The sequence below is a fragment of the Gossypium hirsutum genome, chromosome D13 (genome assembly GCF_007990345.1).
Source record: "Gossypium hirsutum isolate 1008001.06 chromosome D13, Gossypium_hirsutum_v2.1, whole genome shotgun sequence".
NCBI lineage: Eukaryota > Viridiplantae > Streptophyta > Magnoliopsida > Malvales > Malvaceae > Gossypium > Gossypium hirsutum.
Window position 1 is genome coordinate 46503197 of NC_053449.1, and position 22559 is coordinate 46525755.

At 33.1% G+C, this 22559-nt stretch overlaps 1 protein-coding gene across 2 annotated transcripts; it reads left to right on the forward strand.

Annotated features, from left to right (window-relative positions):
* The first annotated feature begins 13665 nt into the window (after window positions 1-13665).
* LOC107920143 (zinc finger CCCH domain-containing protein 37) lies at window positions 13666-22052 on the forward strand. 2 transcript variants are annotated; one of them, XM_016849679.2, is made up of 12 exons: window positions 13666-14042; window positions 14759-15006; window positions 16587-16646; window positions 16744-16821; window positions 16905-16967; window positions 17061-17255; window positions 19345-19382; window positions 19479-19525; window positions 19629-19780; window positions 21000-21053; window positions 21331-21462; window positions 21641-22052. In XM_016849679.2, exons 1-12 carry the CDS (start codon window positions 13868-13870, stop codon window positions 21776-21778), a joined length of 1380 nt encoding a protein of 459 aa, XP_016705168.1. In that variant the 5' UTR covers window positions 13666-13867; the 3' UTR covers window positions 21779-22052. The 2 variants fall into 2 exon arrangements, with proteins under 2 accessions (XP_016705168.1, XP_040964892.1); XM_041108958.1 differs by having other exon boundaries at window positions 13682-14042; window positions 17061-17246.
* The last annotated feature ends 507 nt before the right edge of the window (window positions 22053-22559 follow it).

The following is a 22559-nucleotide window of genomic DNA, read 5'->3' on the forward strand; positions in this document are numbered from 1 at the left end:
GTGCACTTGCGGACATCACTATTCCTAATTCTTATATTTTTGGTGTTATATTTTAACTATAAATGATAACTCATTTATAGGCAATCAATTAGCCATACAACTTTTACCTCAATTTGATTAAGTACACAAGATTGTGAAAGTATAAAAACTCAACATTTAGGTCCATCAAACATTTACTTTCACATCTAACATGTCTAAGTACATGCCATAATTAAACAAAATGCTAAAAGCATACTTCCATCTGACACTGAGGATGTGATGAGATGAGCCAACACCGACCTCTGACCTAACTCTTCAAGTCTAGTTTCAACCTATTTGTTTAAACAAAACGCTTCAAGCTCACGAGAGCTTAGTAAGCGTATCAAAAATCATACGAGAGCTTAGTAAGCGTATCAAAAATCATACCATGCAATTAAGATTAACTTCTTACACAATCATATATATAAACAAATATATATAAATATATACTACTATCATTTCATTCAATCACTATATACAAATTTTGTTTCCATATTAACTTTATTGAAACATCAATTCTACATGTTTCAATTTACTTACCTATGTCACATTAAATTCATGTACCTCATATTGCTATTGCTTGATTGTAGACTTAATAGAACACAATAGGATATACAGAAATATCGTTAAGAGGCACTGAAGTGCCACTATTCCTTGCACAAACGTGCAAATGTCACTTTGCACCTAAGTGCCACTAACAGTTGTATCGTAGTGCCGTTTTCACTTGCTCCAAAGTGCCGCTATCACTGGCACTGTAGTGTTGCTTTCACTTGCATCGAAGTGCCATGAACACTTGCGTGCTTATTCACTTTCCTTATGGCATGTCGTTTATATCCTACTAGTTCTCATATTGTTTACATGGGCATTTAGTACACACAGTTTCACTATATTCACTCAATAATTTTTAAATAATTCTAACTTTATTCCTTTTACGATTTAGTCCTTTTATTTATAAACGATCAACTATCACTTATTTTTACTCAATGTGCTATTTCATAATCATCAAATATCTCACCTACATACTTCATATAATTATTTCTCAATAATGAAATAATTCAAATTTTACTATTTTTACAATTTAGTCCTTATTTAAATAAAATCAACACTCATCAAATTTCACTTGACATTCACCTTATCAAAATTTTACATTTCACACGAATACCTCATATTAACATCTATGCCACTCATTTAAATTTTGTACTCTTTTCAATTAAGTCTTTATTCTTCAAATTTCTACACATATTTTTTAATTCACTATAAGAGAATACTTTTACTTGCAAATAATTTTCATAGTTCAAAATATCATTTTTTATACAAAAATAAATCATATAAATATTACCAAACCCATTAATCAAGTTTTCAATTAGAAATTTAATTGAAGCAAAGTAAAATTCTTAATGTACTTACTCAAAATGCTTGTATGAATCTTTTTCCTTATTTCTTAACTCCTTTGCCATACACATTTGCCTTTATCCCCAATTATTGTTCACTTCTCCATTCTTCCTCTTCATTACATAATACACATACACAATATTTACTCATCAATAAAATAATCATATCAAGAAGATGAAATTATAAGGGGGATTGCGTTCTATCCATCCAACGTCGCCTTTTGGCGAACAACTCTTCTCCCTTAGCTGAGGTTATACAAATGGCTCATATTCAAGCCGAAGATCTTTTCGAGGTCAAGGTTGAGATTATCCAACAAATGACAGACCTTGATCCAACGGGAGATTGGATGGGGTAGGGAGCTTGGGCCCTCGAAAATCCGCATACTGCCACGGGGGAAGAGTCATTGGAAAAGCTCTATGCTTAGACGATCTAAGAGAACTCATCATTCTTACCTTATTTACTCAAAGTCCTTAACTTTTCTTCACTTTTTTTTCTCCTCCACAATGACTATTAGCTAACTTTGCAATATCATAATTTCACTATGGGGTTGTTCTCTTAATTTCACTAAAAAACTATAGAGGAATTTAAAGTTTAAAGCTTGGAGATGGTTTTAAATGGTAGAAAAAGGGCTAAAATGAGAGAAAGGAAAATTTTGGCTAAAATGGTGGTGAAGGCGACGTGAATGGAAGATGGTAGAGATGATGTTGGAAAGATGTCCATAAACAAATATCTACCCATCTTTTCTTTCTTTTTTTAATAATATTTAATTAGAAAAAATATAATCATCATCATAACCATCAAGTGGTGCCCATCCACTTTCAATATCATCCATTCCTTTTTGTCCTTTCATGGATAAATTACACTCCAAGTCCCTGCTCTTTTTCTCATCCGTTTAATCTAACCATCTCCTATTTCTAGTTTTTACATTATAGCCCAACACTTCTCGCACTTCTACAATTTAGTCCATTCCTTAATTTAATTTCTCTAAATTCTAAAGCCTTTTTAATTTCCTATAATATCTAATTATCCTCTCCACTAATATTAATATTTCTATTTCTGCCTTCTTTGAAAATTTCAAATATGTATCAACCTAATTTGACACTATTCACTTCTCAAGGGATGTCAGGGATGTTACATTCTTCCCCGTTAAATAAAATTTCATCCTCAAAATTTACCTGACACCGAATAGTTGCAAATATTATTGCTTCATTATTTCCTCACTTTCCTATGTCGTTTCTTCCACATTATGATGTCTCCATAGCACTTTCACTAAATGAACTTGCTTAGTTATTAATTCTTTTACTTCCGAGTAAGAATCTTTTTCCACGGAGACACTTTCAAAAATACTTTGTCTCTCACACTATATGCAATATTTTTTCTCTTAAAACCTACATAAAATATTCTTGTCTATCTAAAAATGATTTTCAATCAATCTCTAATTAATTTTCACCTTCTCTCTCTTTTTCTCTCTCTCTTTCTCCCTCTCTCCCTCTCCTCCTCTCCCCTTCCCTCTCTCTCTCTTTCTCCCTTTCTCTTTCTCCCTCTCCCTCTCTCTCTCCCTCCCTCTCGCTCGCTCTCTCTCCCTCCCTCTCTTTCTCTCCCTCTCTCTCCCTCCTTCCCTCTCCCTCTCTCCCTCTCTCTCCCTCTCTCCTCTCTCTCTCTCTAGTTTCATCTCAACTATCAACACTTATTTGTCATTCGATTTATCTTGTCAAATCATCCCAATTAAAGATTACACATTTTGTCTTTTCCCACTTTGCAACTTATTTCCCTATACTCATTTACCATTCAATCTTAAAATCTTTCCCTAAATCATTTGGTTGTTCACTATTTCATTACTAGTTTCCGGAGTACTTTGATCAATTTTTATGCTCATTTAATTTCCCTGATTTAATCACCATTATTTAAAAAAATTTAATTTCTTTAAACCTTTTCTATCTCTAAACATTTCTATCATCTTATTCCTTCTTATTTCTCTTATATTACACTTTCTTATTATGGTTTCCCAATACTTCTTTTTATCAAAATCTCACAACTGCTTAATCTTTATAAATTTCTAACTTTTTCACAATGTCTACTTCAAATTACTGTCGCTTATCATTTGGCCTATAATTTACTATCAATCTCTTGCAAATTAATGATTTTCTTTTACTAGATTAACAATATATATATTAATCTTATCTCTTAAAATTTTGCATTGTATCAGTAGTATTCTTGAGTCACTTACTTTACAAAAAAAAATCTTTTTCAAGCCTCATGTGGCTCACTTTCTTTGAAAATTAACTTTATAGTATTATTCATACTACATCTTCCTTCCCTAGTGATCACTTAGCTTTTATACCTTCCATTAGACTTGCATTTCGTCACTTTATATTCTTGAACTTGATATCACTTATTTCATTATTATATTTGTTATAATTGAAAATCAAAATCAAACAAATGAAGAATACAAGACGGAGAAATTCAAAAGCAAAACCTAACCTTGAAAACAAAACTCTCTCGCAAAAACACAAAATTCCCTTAAAGCCCTCTCAAGACTCTCTCCTATTCTTCTCTCAAAATCTAATGTTATGAAGAAGTTTATGCTAGGGTTACTAAGGCCCCATTTATAGGCTAAGATTAGATTTCTAATCATACTAAAATATCTCTGGTATAATCAGAGTTTAACTGGGAAAAGTAACTCTGCTGAGAGTCTAATTACATAGTTGCTTTAAATTATAATTTGTCGCGTTGTTGTGACGTCGCTATCTATTGGAGATGTCGCGATACTAAAGTCCTCGTGTAGCAATACGGGCTGTGATAAGGGCCTAAAAGTTTCTGAAAATGTGAGACACACTCCACTAATGCTAATAGGAATTATGAGGAAAGGCTTATAAACATGCTCAAAAAGTATGAGGAACAATCAGGACAAAAGTCAGATACAAAAAATCAACTCTTTTCTTTAGTCCAAACACACAAAAAATCACCTCTAAAATTCATATAATATAAGACACACTCGACGAGAAGGCAAAAAGAGTACACACAATCTTGCTAAATTTAGTCTTAAATGTTTCTAATGATTTGTATCGGTTTGAAGATTATACTCTCTTATCCACCAAGTCATTTTTAACTGATGTTGTCAACTTTTAATGAAATGTTGATATTTACTCCCCACAACAAATGTTAGACCAAACTACAGCAATAAAAGCAAACATTTTTGTTGGTATGCGAAATTACACGAACCAAAAAGGAAAAATAAATACCAATTTGATATTATGATTTAATCACTTAAATATGCTTGATTAATTAAATACCATTTTTCTATTACCAAATTGTTTTACAAACACCAGCATTTTGTCATGGATAATTCAATATACATTTAAGGAACTTTTCTTTTTTGTTTTAGAAAAAAATATTCAGATGCGAGGCTTAGATTAGAATAGCAAAGTAAAAAATGCATATATTTAAGTTTTGATTCGCATAGTAAAATCTTAAAATTATAAAAAAAAAATATTAATTTTTATGAAGAATTGGCAAAAATTAGGTTTAACATAACATTTGGTACTTGAATTTGACTCTCATTTTTCTCTAATTTAGTGCCTAAGCCTTTGTTTGTCCAATTCGATTTCTGAACTTAACACTTTTTTTTTAATTTGGTGCCTAAGCTTTTTTGCCCAATTGATACCTAAACTTGTCAAATGTTACATAAATTACCCCAATAAATTATTAGTTTTAGTTTTTTTATGAGGGACATAAATAGCTAATGTATGTTGTCATGTGGCAAATGACATAGAATTTAATGATAGAAATGATTACATTTATTTGGAGTTTCTTCTATTTCACTAAACAATATGTTCAAATTTTTATTTTTCATTAGGATTTTTCTTAAGGTTAATGGAAGAAATGTTTCAAGAGTGACTGCATGCTTAAAGCATGGCTTGGCTTCATAAAACCCTCAATTCCACAAAAATATCATCAATATCAGAAGAAATCCATGTTAAAAAATTGTTCTTTGAATTTATACTTAGGGTTTGTTTGATTGACGGAATTGATTTTTCGGAAAATCATTTCCAACTTTTCTAGCGTTTGATTGGCGGAAAACATTTTCCATTTCGAAAATGAACTCCAAAACAAGGGAAAATGGGTTACATTTTAGGGAAAATGTCTTACCCTTTCAATTTCCGTAAGACATTTTCCGTGCTCTCCTCTCTATCGCCTCCTTCATTCCTTCCTTCATTTCCAGTAGAAAACTTGTTTTTCTAACACAATTACAAATAATTTATTTGATATTAGTTTTTTTCAATTTATAACGATTAATATTGTAGCTTAATAATTGAGTATTATTATAAATAAATCATTGCCATATATGTAAAAATAATTTAAAATATAAAAATTTATTAATATATATTAATATATGTAAAAACAACTTTTCCGAAAAATATTTTCAGGAAATCTGCCAGCAGAAAATATTTTACACAGATTCAATCAAACACCAGAAAATATTTTCCAGTAAATCATTTTACAGAAAAGTAAAACATTTTCCAGAAATCATTTTACGGAAAACATTTTACTGGCAATCAAACAGACCCTTAATGAATAAATATTGAAGAAGAATACCAAAGTTTTAAAGCCCAAAATAAAAGAAATTCATTAAGTTAAATTAAACTAAAAGTAACTGAACACTTAAAATGCAAAAAAAAAACCATGTCATTTGTCACATGTCGATCATACATGGATTATTTTTGTTTCCCCATAAAAAGTAACTATTAGTATATTGGAGTAATATGAATAACGTTGACAAGTTTAGGTACTAAATTTGGCCAAAGAAAACTTAGATACCAAATTAAGAAAAATATGTCAAGTTTAGGTATCAAATTAAATAAATAAAAAAAGTTGAGATACTAAATATTATATTAAGCCTAAAAATTAACATATTAAAAGAAGGCTTAACCATTAACTCGTTTAGGCTAACATTAAAACAAGGAAAAGAAAAGAAATTAACATCTTTTCTCTTATTGGGATAACTTCTTTTATTTAAACAATGCAAAGAAATGAAAATTGAATATCCTTACCTTCCCTTGAATTACTTAATTTTTATTTAAGGTTAATTCAACTTTTAGTTATTGAACTTGACAATTAGATGTATTTTGGTACTTATATTTTTTTGTCCACTTTTGGTACTTGAATTTGATAATTAGATCCATTTCAGTATCTGAATTTAGCAAATATTAAAGTTTGATGACGTGATATTCTAAGATCGCACCACATCTTCACCTAAAAATTAAAAATATTCTCAAAGTATCACATCATCAAATGTCGATAAATTCCAAGTTTAAATATTAAAATAGACCTAGTTGTCAAGTTCAAATACTAAAGTGAACAAAAAAATTTATAAATACCAAAGTGGACCTAATTATCAAATACAGGGACCAAAAGTTATATTAACCCTTTTATTTACCCAATTCGAAGGAAAAGTTAGGGAAAAGAAAGTGAGTTTTTTTATTAATACACGAAATACCGCTTCATCCTCATAATTTTTTACATAAATTATTAGATATAATGAAAAACAAAATCATTTTAATCAATTCCTTTACTTTCTATTGCTTAACCCATATTAATTTTAACTATTTAAATAAAAAGGAAATTATACAATTAGTCACTCAGCTATTAGTGTGTTTTTAATTTGATCACATAATTACAAAAACTTTCAATTTCATCACTAATATTATTGTTCATTTCTGTTTTGGTCACCCTATTAAATTGTTAATAGAAATGGTGAGGTGACTTTTTTTTACTTGGTATAATAATATATTTAGTCCCCAACACTTACACATTTTATCAGATTAACCTTAATTACAAATAATTAAAAAATTTATCGCTCCACATTTACAAATTCTATCAATTTAGTTCTCAAACACGTATTAAAGAAAAAGGCATCTGATAAACCTAACTCTAGTGTCATGGGCCAAGGTGCAAAGCCCATGACCATCGATCAAGATGCATCCCATGGAGGTCTACCGGTTATATGGGGATCATTTGACCCAAGAGAACCGACTCGATTCAAAGAATTGATGGAGAAGCCTGGGTGGCCCAATGATGCAGATATAAGAAGTTAGGCTACCTTGATAAATAGGGAAATTAATCTTAGAAGATTGTGGGGAATCATATCTGATAATATTAGATTTAATTTGATTATGTAATCTTGTAAATCCCTTAATTTTAGGGATAGGCTTAATCTCATCCGTTGATGTAATTCGATCTATACCATCAGTTTGAAGGGAGCTCAAGAGAACCGACTCGATTCAAAGAATTGATGGAGAAGCCTGGGTGGCCCAATGATGCAGATATAGGAAGTTAGGCTACCTTGGTAAATAGGGAAACTAATCTTAGAAGATTGTGGGGAATCATATCTGATAATATTAGATTTAATTTGATTATGTAATCTTGTAAATCCCTTGATTTTAGGGATAGGCTTAATCTCATCCGTTGATGTAGTTCGAGCTATACCGTCAGTTTGAAGGGAGCTCAACTATAAATAGAAAGCATCTCCCTCACTTGTAAATTATTCATTCATCCATTATATCTTGAATTCTTAAAAATAATAGAATTATTTGAGAGCATTTACTCAAACACCTCTCATGAATTGTTTTTTTGTGGCTATTCTGTCTTTTGAGCCTTCTTTTAATTTGTGATGCTTCTACGATATAAATTGGTGACTTAGAGGAATTCTTTGCGAATCCTTAATTGTTTGCTGGTTAGGCTGACTTAGGGATGTTTGAAATGAAAGGATCCCTTAAGGCTGCAGTGATTGTGAGACTAAAGTTCTAGCCTCGTGAGTTGGCATCCGAGCTTGGGTTGCGAAGGCACCGTTTTTTATGTCAAAAGAAGTTGTCGATCAGAGTGAGCCAATGGAGACTCGTGGAAGGGCCAGAAAAGTAAGTCGGTCGCGGGACATGCTATCAGCTTTAGAAGAAAGAGTGGTTAATCTTGAAGAGTCCGTGGGGGACATGAGGGAGACACTCGAGTTAGTCGAAGGATGTACAAATGGGTTGGACTCAATGGAAGAGCAGGTCAAAATTTTTTTGTTAGAGCCTTTCGATTCCAATGTAAAAAAAATGAAAGGGATACTCAAGTCCACTGCGATTAAACTAGTAGAGAGGGATGATGCTCTCGAGGCTATGGTGTCGACCTTCAAGGAAGAGATTGCGGAGCTTAAGAGGGAGCTCACAATTTACAAGGCTGCTTTGAGTAATGGGATGTTGAATTTGAGGCTGAAGCAATAAGCAATGGATGTTCCTAAACCAAAGAAGTTCAAGGGTGCAGGGTCAACAAAGGAAGTGGACAACTTCTTGTGGGAAATGGAGTAATACTTTCAAATGATAAGCATCGAGGATAATATTGTTAGGGTAAATACTGTTTTAGTTTATTTTACTGATGTTGCTCTCTTGTGGTAATGTCATAGGTCCATAGATGAGAAATATGGTGGGAATGCTATTGGGACTTGAGAAGAGTTCCAAAGAAATTTGAAGAAGCAGTTTTACCCACAATATGTCAAGAATGAGGCTCGGGCTAAGTTGTGCCGACTTATGCAACAAGGTACTATTCAAAAGTATGTTCGAGTGTTCAGTGAGCTGATGTTCTAAATCTCTTACTTGAATGGAAAATAAGCATTCTATTGGTTCGAAGATGGGTTGAAGCATTGGGCAAAACATGAGTTGCGTCAGTAAGATATCATCAAACTTACTATAGTCATGGCCAAGGCAAATTCCTTTGTTGAGCTTGGTCCAAGGAAAGACAAGTTCAAGTCTTCCAATCCCAATAAGAAGGGTAATGATAGGGGATACCATGAGGAAAATGAATGACATATCAATGGTGGCAACAATAGTAGTAGCGGCAGTGGCAATGGGGAACCACAAAATGGGAAGCGGTGACCCAAATACCTAAAGGACAATGGGAGAAGGATAAAATGCTTTCTTCGTCGAGGATCACACATGGTGCGAAAGTGCTCAAAGAAATTGGTGTTTTCGGCTATCAAGGAGAATGATAAGTCAGAGGAAGTGCCCATGAAGCTTGGTGCAATCGTGACTAGAGATAATGCCAAGATGGCTAATGAGAGCGAGAAGAAGCCAGTGAAGTGCTTCTCTTGTAGTGGTCTGCCTAGGAGGCTAGTGGAGCACTAAATTGATATGAGGCTGGTAGAGTCATCAGTGAAGCTACCACATTTGAGTAAGGTGGGTTGTGCATCGAACTTCGAGGAAAAAGTAGCGATGCAAACTAGACAGTTGGGACGAGTAAATGTGGCAAGTAAGGTACATTTCTAACACTTTGGTAGTGTTTTGAATTCTGACTTGTTGGCTTGGCAAGATCGTAGGGGCCCTTTCAAAGTTTTTAAGCAAGGAGGCCGAGGGACTGTAGGCATGTCAAATCCTAGTTGTAAAAATTAAGAGGATTCCAATCGAAACAAGTCAAAGTGTGGGCAAGTGAGAGTCATGGCTTCTTGCCAACAAGATGCACCAAGGAATGCAACGGGTCGAGTTAGGAGGTGAAAGAAGTCGAGGTGAAAGTTTCAAGGGACGGGATAATTTGATAGTGAGCCTAGTCAGGAAAGAGCCAAGACGTTGAGATATTTTCAAGGCAATCAAGTCAGTGTCATTCCGAAGGCACAACGGAAGCGTTGTAAGAATGAGTGGGGGATAATGTCATGGGTCAAGGTGCAAAGCCCGTGACCGACACACAAGATGCATCCTATGGAGGTCTATCGATTAGATGGGGATCATTTAACCCACGAAAACTGGACCGATTCAAAAAATTGATGGAGAAGCCTAGGTGGCCCAATGATGCAAATATGGGAAGTTAGGTTACCTTGGTAAACAGGGAAACTAATCTTAGAAGATTGTGGGGAATCATATTTTATAATATTAGATTTAATTTAATTATGTAATATTGTAAATCCCTTGATTTTAGGGATAGGCTTAATCTTATCCGTTGATGTAATTCGATCTATACGTCAGTTTGAATGGAGCTAAACTATAAATAAAGAGTTTCTCCCTCACTTGTAAATTATCCATTCATCCATTGTATCTTGAATTCTTAAGAGTAATAGAATTGTTTGAGAGCATTTACTCAAACACCTCTTATGCATTGTTTTCTATGGCTATTCTGTCTTTTGAGCCTTCTTTTGATTTGTGTTGCTTCCGCTATATAAATTGGTGCCTTAGAGGAATTCTTTATGAATCCTTAATTGTTTGGTGGTTAGGCTGACTTAGGCATATTTGAAATGAAAGGATCGCCTAAGGCCGCACAGATTTCGAGACTAAAGTTCTAGCCCCGTGACACTAGCATGGGTTTGACAGCTTGGGTTACTTGGTGCTTGTTAAAAACATTTTCTTTACCATTCCTCTAAAGGTAAAGACTAATGCAACAAATCTCACAATTCCACTATGAAGAACATAAAAAGCTTCTCTCCTAAGCATTGGGTTGTAAATGAACAGATCAATTTTTGTTCATTTATGTTCGAGTATTAAACTAAATAAATGAACATGAACAAGAATTTGAGGCTCGTTTATTAAGCAACCGAACACAAACAAATCTTGTTCAATTCATTTATATTCATGAACAAACTCGTTTAAGTTCATTTAATAAATCTTTTCAAGCTTGTTTATTATTCCATTAGCATATATTAATAAAATTATCATTGTTTGTATGCTTATTTTTTATTTATAATATAATTATTAATATTTATATTTGACTATTTTATATCTAAAAAATAATATATATTCATGTTTTTATTCTTTGTTAGTTATTCATGAACATTATTCTCAAACATGTTCATCTAATTTTTACGAACATGTTTATTTAACTTAAACGAACAAGCATGAACACAAATGATTTTAAATAAACGAACACGAAAAAACATTTTAAAATTCTTAACGAACACAAACCATACATGAACAAGCTTAAAAATAAACAAACGAACATGAACAAATGTTTGTTCGTTCAAGCTTGATTGATTTACAGCCCTACGACTAAACACAATACACTAAGATTCGAAAGTAAAAAGCATACATCCTCCTTATAAATTACACCTAAAAAGCATACATCCTCCTTATAAATTACACCTAAAAGGATTGTTATCTCAATTCTCAACAAATCTGATACATGCACGGATGGGGTGAAATTTATTAAATTCAATTCACCAAAGCTGCCAATTTCAAGTTTGAGAAATCAGCAGACTTGTGATGACTTTTTGGATGGGATCCAAGCATTTCTAGGTTGAGATGTCTTCATGGCATTTGAATATCTATCCCTTAGCTTCGAAACGCACTTTGAATCTTTTGATTTTGAGTTCGTGAGCTAAAGTTATGGCCGTTTTAGTGAAGATTGTGCGAGCAAAATTCCTGGACGGGATTATGATGGGAATTACGAGTTTTGGGCTTTTAATTCGAGTTTAAATCATATTGGGTTCAGATTTTAGGCTTAATTCTTATTATATATGAGCTTAATATTGTATTTATCAGCTCTTATTATTTTATTATTTTATTATTGCGAATTTTTTATAATTATTAAGTATTTTAAGTTATTTAGGAGTTTTATGTCAATAAGAAAGTTTAGTTTTAAACTACTTCTTGTTTAGGTTAATTAGAGTTCTAGTATACTTAAGAGTTTTTTTTTAAAATTTATTTAGCTAGCCTATAGAAAGGCCTTTGCATTGTACACAATTCAATCAATTTATTATTATTCAACTTCTCTTTTGAGTTTTTATTTTCAAAAATTTCTCTTGAGTTTTTTTAGAAGAGTTTTAACAATCTTTTCAGATTGTGGGGATCATCTTCAAACTTTTTCTTGCCAAAGTTTCTATCTTGGAGGGGAAATTAGAGCCACTTGAAGGGGGTTGTGAATTCTTTGTGTTTTCAAGGCTTCTTAAAACTTCTACATATCACGTTCTATCTTTTCCATCTATCTTTTTTATTTTCTTCTTTATTGTTCCAATATTTAATTTATTGTTCTATTTATCATCTTATTTATTTATTTTATTTGACTTGGATTTGATTGTGTTTTAGGTTATGTCAAAATCCAAGTTTCTTTCTGAACGTTTAGAGCTCTAAGTCAAATCTGTGACTTGAACAAACTTTACAATCTGCTTCCGCATTCATCTGCACTCTTCCGTATCAATCTGACAAAATTCTCAAAATTTATTTTGCAAATATATATAAAGAAAACATATAATAACACTAAAATTAAGAACCTAGAGATGCAACAATAGTGTTGGAGGTGGGTCCAAAAATACCCAATTTGAGAGTGTTGATAGAAAGGTCAGAGTAGGGCTTCTTCTTAGAGTTGTAGAGTTGAGAAGTTAACAGGTTGAAGAAGAAGAACAAGAACAAAAAGCAACAATCATGTTTCCTTTAAGATGAAATTGAAAATGATTTGGGTTTTTGAAAACTACTTTGAAAAACCTAGAGCAGATTCATTTAAGTTTTTTTCCCCTAGTTTAGAGAAGAGAGAAAAAAAATGAATGCAGAATGGAGGTGGGGGTTAGATGCATGATGAACATGTGTTTGAGAATTAAATTGATTGAATTTGTAAATGTGAAAGTTAAATTTGTTAAATTATTTAGAAGATAACATCTAGGGGTGTTCAAACTTCAGTTAAAACTGAATTAACCGACCGAACCAATTTAATTCAGTTAAGCGGTTGACTAACAGATCTAGTTCAATCGGAGGCCGGTTAAATGTTTTTTGAAATTTCGATAAATGGTTAATTCAGTTAATTACCCGATTTCGAACCGAATTAACCGAACTTAATAAATAATAATATATATTATATGTATTAGGCTATTACTAGTTCGGTTAATTCAGTCAAATGAACATTATAAATTTATTTAGCTTATATGTTTTATACTTGTTTAAACAAAATATATATATATAAATTTCGGTTCAGTTAATTTTTTTTGAAAAAATGTTGGTTCGATTAACGATTAAAGGATTAAAAAGTTCGATTAATACTAATTCAATTCGATTAACCGTTTAAATACCTCTAATCACTTTACCACTTTTGTTAACAATTTACAGGTGATCAAAACAAAAATAAAAATAAATCAGTAACAAAATTAAAAGTTTTTATAGTTGAAAACGAATAATTATAATTTACCCTTAAATAAAATAAACAAACATCATTTTCTCTCTTTTAACCATGCTTTCTTTTGCTTTACTTTGATTTCTTTTATTTTCCTAGGAAAAATTTAAAAGTAAATTTTACAAATTTCTATTTCGTTTCTGATAAATAATTTTCAGAGCGTATTGAGCTACGCTGACCTACCGCGCGGCATTACTCTGTTACCGAGGTGCCTTCGAAAATAATAAAAAGGAAAAAAAAAAGAATCTAAAAATGAAGAAAATATAATTTCAGACATCTAATTCAGCAGTGAGTGTACGGCATAGTTAAAATTTTGTGAATTAGGGTTAGTAGCAGTGGCCAAATGGCCAACCAGTTTTACGGTTACTCATCCCCATCACCTTCCGCCTCCACTCTCCACCGTTATCTGGACTCCGACGCCGCGTCTCAGTCTCAGTCTCATTTGCTTCAACAACTCCACCCCTCCGCTGCTGCCGCTGCCGCTGCTGCCGCCTCACTCATCAAACGCCCCTCTCAAGGTAACCAAACTACTGCTGCTTTTATTTCCGGATTGCTTACACAAATCTGATTCTCAGTTTAATTTCTTTCTTTCTTATTAATTGTGTTTGAATGTTTTTCTTGTTATGAAGCTACAATCTTAGATGCCGTAGTTCGTTAAGAATATTGATGGGAAGGGTGATCTTTAGCGGTAACCTTTACTTGTATTTTGAACTTTAGATTAGCTCTTCTTCTGTCTACTAAATGATTTTGATGCCGTTATAATCATACCAACTACTCAACTATGATCCCTGCATGTTTTTGTCGTTCCTTGCTGAAGGAAGCAATTATGACATGATTATTGAGCTTATTCTTATACTAACATTTGTACTTTTCACTCTAATATGGTGTGTAATCTAATGCAATCTGGGAAGGGAACCCACGGGCTTTTGGCCTGAATCAGCTTGTTCAAAAAATTGACTCTATATATGTATTTTTTGTACAATTATTTTAAGTCATCTTGATCCTTATTTAACTGTTAACAACGTTAGGTATCTCCCAGTACCTCTAATTAATTCTAGAGTTTAGTAATATTTTCAAATTAAAGTTTAAAGTATTTGCAATTAACACTGGTATTTGGTATATAATTGCCAAACTATTATATCTTCTTTATATAAAAGCATTTTTTTATGTTAAACTTATATTATTAACGTATATATTTCCTCTTTTTGTTGTATATAACTACTATGTATTATAGTTCTCTACCATCAGAATGTTTTGGATGCCCAAAACACACTTGGGCAGATTGAAGCTTGGTATTCTGCTAGCTCTTTAGTCAAGCGACCTAGATTGGAGAGTGCAAGCAATTTACCTATATATCCTCAAAGGCCAGGAGAAAAGGATTGTGCTCATTATATGCTCACAAGAACCTGTAAGTTTGGAGATAGCTGCAAGTTTGACCATCCTATTTGGGTTCCTGAGGGTGGAATCCCATATTGGAAAGAGGTGACCTTTATTGCCATCTTTTACGCCAATGATAATGAATCTTACTGGAGTTTGCCTATAGAAATTACTTTTCTTTGGGTACAATATAAACATTAATATTTGAATGAAATTTTATTTTCAACTTTTATATAGTACACATTTTTTTATATTAATAAGAAAAGTATTATCATATAAATGTTACTTATCGCCTTTAAAGGATATGATTGCTGCTATTATGCATGGATAAGCATATTTATGAGGCTTGTCTAATTATGTATTTAGTTTTACCAGTATTTAAAAGATTTTGTACTACTATAGCATTATGCTTGCATGTTTTATAAAATTCAATCAGTATACTAAACTATATCTAGTGACCAAGTAATGGAGAAATGGTCCCTTTTTCAAGACTGGTTCCAAAAATTCATCCTCACTTTGAATTTTGCATTCTTGTTATTATTGTAATTGAATAATTATTAATATTATTTATATATAGACTTAATATCATAATTATCTGATTTCTTGTTCTTTCTTTGGAACTCCCAAATCGTTAAACAATCTTCAGGCCTAGATGTATGTTTTTGTTAGATAATGGCCTGGTTTTGTAAGATGCAAATTCAATGCTTATGTATGTATCTTCAAAATGGTTGTTTAGAAACTTTATCTAATAAAATATTTTGAATAGAAAAGAAATTGGGAGTTCCATTGTTTATTTAAAGTTTACAAAATTAAAAGTAAATCTAAATTTTCATCCTTCTATTGCTATGAGACTAATGGGATTCACCCTCTTCTGGAGTCAAAAGATAGACACAACTATCCAAGAGTATTTTCTTTTTCTCTCTCTCAAACTTTGCAAGAATGAGAGTGGAAGAAAACAAGTTACCTTTGGCAGTTCTTCTTGGGCATAAATATAGGAGTTGGAGATTTTGGGGGGGAACTACTAATATGACCAACCTGGAATGATGGTATGTAGAAAGTGGGCTTCTCCTTAAGGTCCTGCCTCAAGATTTTCTGGCAGCTACTTTAAGGAAGCTGAGACATTGTCTGACCTCAGCCCTAGAAAAAACTGTGATAAAAAGGGGCAACCTCCCATCTCACTGATTGGTGCATGTCAATGCATTTCTAGGAATGCCTCTATGGTTGTCAGTCTCTCCTGCTAGGCAGGTTCAATGTAGTGGAGGAACTAGGGAGAGGTTGATACACCCTAGGATTACTAACATGCTTTCTCTGCTGTTTGTCTAAGTTTGATTGGCTCTTTTGGAGTAGCTTGTGGTTCTAAATTCCTGAGCAGATCCCATTAATATATACTTTTGTACTTATTCATTTGTTTTTTTAACTATGTGCATATCTAATAATATGGATCATCGAGTTGTTATTTTAGTTCAACTTGCATGCCTGTCTGGACAAGCAGTATGTGGTTGTTCCAATTAAAGATGCACTGTTATTTGTTGGTCTAACCTTTTTTTTCTCTCATGTGGACACATCAATGAGCTTATTACTCATGTTTGTTTTCTATGTTAGAAATTCTATCCTGGTATTGCCAAAAAGGCAAGTTAGTGTACATTATTGTGATACAGTTTGATTTCCTTCTTTTTTCTCTTTAGGTTCCACCTGTTCCAGCTGGTGAATCCCTCCCTGAGAGACCAGGAGAGCCAGATTGTCCTGTAAGAAGTGATTTTTATAATTTTATGCTTTTGAGTATTTAATGGGTTGAACTTTAGTTCTTAAAATATTCCATCTATTGCCTGTTTGGTTTTGCAGTATTTTTTGAAAACTCAAAGATGCAAGTTTGGTTCGAAGTGCAAGTTCAATCATCCAAAAGATAAATTGGATGCTCCTGTATGTTCCATTCATCCTGGATTCCTTACTTTGCAGTTATTTTCATCTGTCCCTTTATGATAATGTCATGATTCTTTTCTCAGGGTGATTCTGAGAATTTAACGGCATCTGGGTTACCAGAAAGGCCCTCTGAACCCCCTTGTGCTGTAAGATATTTACCTCCTATGGTTTTTTGCTTCTTGTCCCTTGTACCAATTATGATTTTAAATTTTCCATCCTTGATTTTATAACTTTTGCAGTTCTACATGAAGACCGGAACATGTAAATTTGGTTCAACCTGCAAATTTAACCACCCAAAAGATATCCAAATACAGTTATCCCTACAAAACAATGTCAACTGTGAGCAGAGTGATATAGCCATGAAGATTGGGGGAATATCTGGAGATATTAAGCCGGCACTATATCATAATTCCAAAGGACTTCCAGTAAGACCGGTAATGTGTAGATCTGGCATGCATTCATTTTTCCCTTTTGGTAAATAGTAGGTGCATCAGTGATGTAGAATAGGTAGGGAAAAGGAATTAAATATAGGACTTCCAGTAAGACCGGTAATGTGTAGATCTGGCATGCATTCATTTTTCCCTTTTAGTAAATATTTGGTGCATCAGTGATGTAGAATAAGTAGGGAAAAGAAGTTAAATATAGAACAGAAATTTCAGAAATAGACTGAAACAAATCTAGAGTAATAGAGGAAATTTTGGCAGAAACAGAAATATGGAGAAAACAGAATACAATCAACAAGGGAAGAAAATCACAATGACTCAAATATTCTTCATCTGGAACCTAATTGAAACAAAAATAACATATGTATTATAAGCAAACTAAAAACCATAATAAAATGCTAAGTACCATGTATATCCCAAATTAGAAATAACACTAATAAAATATGTCTTAAATAGTGAATGTCATTCTCTCCCGAATTAAAAAACTTGACTGTGGAAAGTTAGAATGCAAATACTGTCTGCTTTAGAAAATCCATAAAAAGAGCAAAACAAATGGAATGTTGATAGTTGTCAAGGCAAGAAGCAGCAAGCACATCAAGAATCCCTGCCACTGGACAATTTTGTTTAGGAATACTAGCAAATAAAACAATTGGTTAGAAGCATTCTAATAATTGGAACTGTCTTGCGGAAGATTAAAATCAAGAGGTTTGTGGTATTGATTTCAAGGAGGCAGGGAAATGAACTCTATCAGGAAATTTATGTTCAAACATAGGATCAGCCCTACCACAACAAACTTCAAATCACAATTTACCAATATATTTTTGATAAATAACACTCTAAAGGGACTTCACTTGTACACTCAGTGGGTAGACCATCTTTGTTGATGATCTCATTCCTGTTACAACCCTCTAAGCTGCCTCTAACATCCAAATCACCTCTTATCATATTAATTTGGTGGGCTATACTATCCTTTCCAAGATCAAGTTTATTCTTAGGTATTCAATAGGATCCAGTAGTTGTACATTTCTATCTAAAGGTTCCTCAAAGTCTTGGTCTGCAATGTTCGTTGTGGTCTTCCTGACATTCAAAGCTCTATGGTCTTGACAATGAACTTTAGAACACTAAATTGAAGAACCACTGTAATCCCTTTTAACCAGCAGTTGGATTAAATGAAGAAAATTCCATATTCATTGTACTGCTATTATTTTTGACTTTTGAGAATAAAGACTCGTCTAGATTGGCCACACCTGTCAAACTGAAATGAAGTCCAATGTTGGGAAACAGTCCTAGTAATTTCTCTGCAACTAAAGCCCTATGGTAAGCTTCATTACTAAATTTAGAGTAGGTAACTGTACAGCCCTAATCTTCTCTTTAAAGCTTCATTTACATAACTGGTTGAAGCTGTGGTGGTTTTTTTGGATGATGGGAAAACTGTAGATCTAGCTTCAAAGTTATGCTTTTTTATATGATTTAGTAACCTGCTAGGTAACCTGAAGTTTTTGGCTGGTGGTAGATTAAACTTTAATTTATGAATTATGCGTGCAGAAATTTAAGATTTTGGCTAGAAAGTCTTTAAGTTGTTAAAGCTCAATCTCAAAATCCATTTGGCTTAATTCTGGTTCAATGGCTTACAATTTCATTGGCTCATCTATTTTTTGATCCATTTTGATGGTTCCATATATGTTGTCAAATCAATAAGCCAGATGGTTCAAGGAGAGTGTGGCTGGTCTGGTCCATATTGATATGAGACTGGTTTATAAAAGAATAGTTTGTGTTGATTTTTCTGTTATAAATTTCAATTTATTCTCAATTTTGATGTTTGCTTAGATTCATTTTATGTCAAATTTCTTTTGATGAGATATGAAATTGAAGAAACACAAAATAGATGTTGGAGGATGTTGTTTCAAGCTTTAGAATGTTTATTCATACATATATTTAGGAAAAAAGGACTTAATCAACATTACAGTTGTTTGCTTTGTCCATTTATTCACTTTTCGTGGTAGTTAGGTACTGTATTTCCTATGAACTTAAGTACATGGTTATGAAGAGCTCATAGATAACGTATGCTTGCTTTTGACAGGATGAAGTAGATTGCCCATTCTACCTTAAAACTGGCAGGTATTTATTAGCCCTATGGCAAATTGTTTTAAAATCTAATAACAATAGAGTATTATCCGAACTTCTAACTTTTCTAACTTACCTTTTCAATTTTAGTTGCAAGTATGGTTCTACTTGCCGGTACAATCATCCTGATAGGAATGGTATGTTAACTTCAATGTTTGTGATGTTGAAGATATAATTAATTTAAGTTTCCAAATGTCATGTTCAGTATTTGTGCCTCACATTATTTGAGCTTTTGTGCAGCATTCGTTCCTCCTGTAGCACTAGGCCATTCCCTTATAGCATCTGCCAGTAATCTGAACATTGGAGTTGTTAATCCAGCTTCTTCTCTATATCAAACAATTGACCCCAGATTAAGTCAGACAACTCTACTTGCTCAGCAAACAATGCCAACGGTAATGAGAGATTTTATGTTTCATGATAGCCATCTCCCCCCCCCCGGGGGCTCTTCCTTTCTCCCTCTTATTATTGGTGTCAAGGGCACCCAACCACTTATTGCCCATTTTTTTGTGAGAGGCCCATCCTGCTCCAGAAACTTTTTCCTTGTAAAATTATGTTAATATGAAGATGATTCCTTGAAAAATTTGTTTAATTTTTATCTTTGAAATCTATTTTCATTTAAAACAGTAAAAGGAATTATCGTTTCTTTCTTTTTGCTTCTCTATTATTCCTGCATTTAGTTCTCTGAGTCCAAAATCAGCCTTATTAGATTGCAGTTTGGCTTGCCATGATGAGATTAAGTCATGGCTAGCTAGATTGGCATTAGTATGATCCAGATATGGTTCTACATTCTAAGGCTATACAATTTAAACAAGGTTGAGTGGCTAGAAAAAAGGTGAAGTGTTTCTTGTTTTAATCTTAATTTGAAATTAAGCATAGTTATTCGATTTGAATTAGAGAGTTTAGTTCTATTACCTTTTATCGATGGGAGGGGTGGGTCTGTATATATAGCAAGGAGTTGTTTGAAGCTGTCTTTCAGCAGAGGATACTTGCATTTACCATTGGGTCAAATGCTGAGGTTAATTATTGTTAAATAACAAAGATGCCAAGTTTAACAGATTTTTTTCCAAATATTTCAAATATAAAAAAAAATGAAAAATAAACTAGTAAAAATTTTATTAATAATAATTTTTGGTAATATTTTCTTGAGGGTCAGGTAATTTTCCCACTACATTGTCACTGGTTTGCAGGTGTTTCCATGGAATAATGGGGCTATTGCTAATTCCAATCTTACTGCAATTCTGCCTGATTTTGCAATCTCACTGTAATACCAATTGGAACTGGGTCACGGTCTCATCCAAGGGCTACTATTTGTTAATGTCACTCATATGCTACATTCTTTTGTTCGAGTTCATAGAGTTGCATTTTCTCTCTCTAGTTTCACTCAGTCTTCTGTGGTTTCAAGTTCCTAACCTTTTTGTGTTGGGCTGCTTTTAGATGCAATTTTCCAAAATCTAGAGTAATCTTTAGCTTCAACCTTTCCTTCTTGGTTTGCCAAAATGTCTTCTGTAGAATAACAATAACTTTTTCTCTTTGGAGATATTTTGCTTGATGATTCTGAATTTTTGTTGTTTGCTTAAGTGCTGATGCATTTTGTTTGTTTACATATTGCAGTTGGTAGGGACTCAACCTGTGTATCCTCAGAGACCTGGACAGACTGAATGTGATGTGCGCATTAATCCATTATGTTTTTTAAATTTCTAGCTGTAATATGTCTGTCTTTTAATTATTATTTTGAATTCCTTGCTGTCACCCAGTATTCTAATGACCAACAAGATAGTTCTCATACAATTGATCTTGGATTAGAGCTGCAGAATTCTTTCATGCTATAAAGCATCCAAATTACCTTCGAAAAACTTTTGACTTACTTTGTAATGTTACCTGCATCATAGGAATCAATATGCTTATTGATGACTTTTTCCCCAATTTATTCTTTACATTGCAGTACTATATGAAGACAGGGGAATGTAAGTTTGGAGATAGATGCAAGTTCCATCACCCCATTGATCGGTTAACAACCAACGAAGCTTCTCAGCAAGCTATTAAGCTCACTCTTGCAGGATTACCTAGGAGAGAGGTGATTTTTCTTTTTCCCTAATGGCTTTGGTACTTGGTTATGATACTTGTGCTTTTCTTTCTCTGTTTGTTGGATTTCCATCCGTCTAGGATTTGTCTTCAAGCATAAAGAGTATAGTTTTAGATAGTAATTTTCTTTTCGTCAATGCTATTGAGATAATCATGGGATACATTGACAGGGATCTGTTCATTGTCCATACTACATGAAAACTGGAACATGCAAGTATGGTGCAACATGCAAATTTGATCACCCGCCCCCTGGGGAGGTCATGTCTGTGACTGGAGTACAAGGAACATCCACAACAATGTCGGGATGAGGAACATGATATGGAAACTCAGCTACGGGAAGCTACTTTGTGATGACGATTTAGCTGGGTTTATAGGGCTTTCTGTATCAAGGTCTGTTAGCATGATGCCTAGAGTGGATGGGCAATATGAATGTACCTAGAGTGGACCATGTGAATTTAATGTATTTGTCAATTAATTTTTGAGAACACAATGCCATGGTAGTAGTTGAATTGTTGCTTGCAGTTGTATTGGTGTTTGGACTAGTAGATATTTGGCAATTTTATGTTCCCGTTTGAAATTGAAGTATTGGATTGGAAGATTGAGTTATTCATCATCCACATGATGTTGGCTCATTTTCGTCGGGTAGAAATCTTTTATGGTTTTCTGGCATCTGAATAATTTTGAATTTCCATTTAGATGTATTTCAGGACCAGTTCTCGAATTTTCAGATTTTCTTATGATCGGATATGGTTTGGTCCTTTAATCAACCTTAGAAGACTAGATTAGGTTGCTGCTAAACAGTTTGATAGTATTGGATTGGTAATGTGGCAGCATTATGTGAAGATTGATACTGCAGTGCACTTGATCCTTAATCCAACTTAAACTTTGGTTAGGTGATATCCCGATTTTGGGGTTTCGAATTTGATGTTAACTTTGCTTGCATATGTTTTCTTATACTAGGGTTCTGGTCGATTTCATCAAATGAAAGTAAAATCTCTTATCTTAGGGTTGCTTTGCTGAAAGAAAAGTTTGATTTCTATGTAATGTTTGGGAACTTGAATTTGAAATTTTGGATTTCCTTCGCTATAT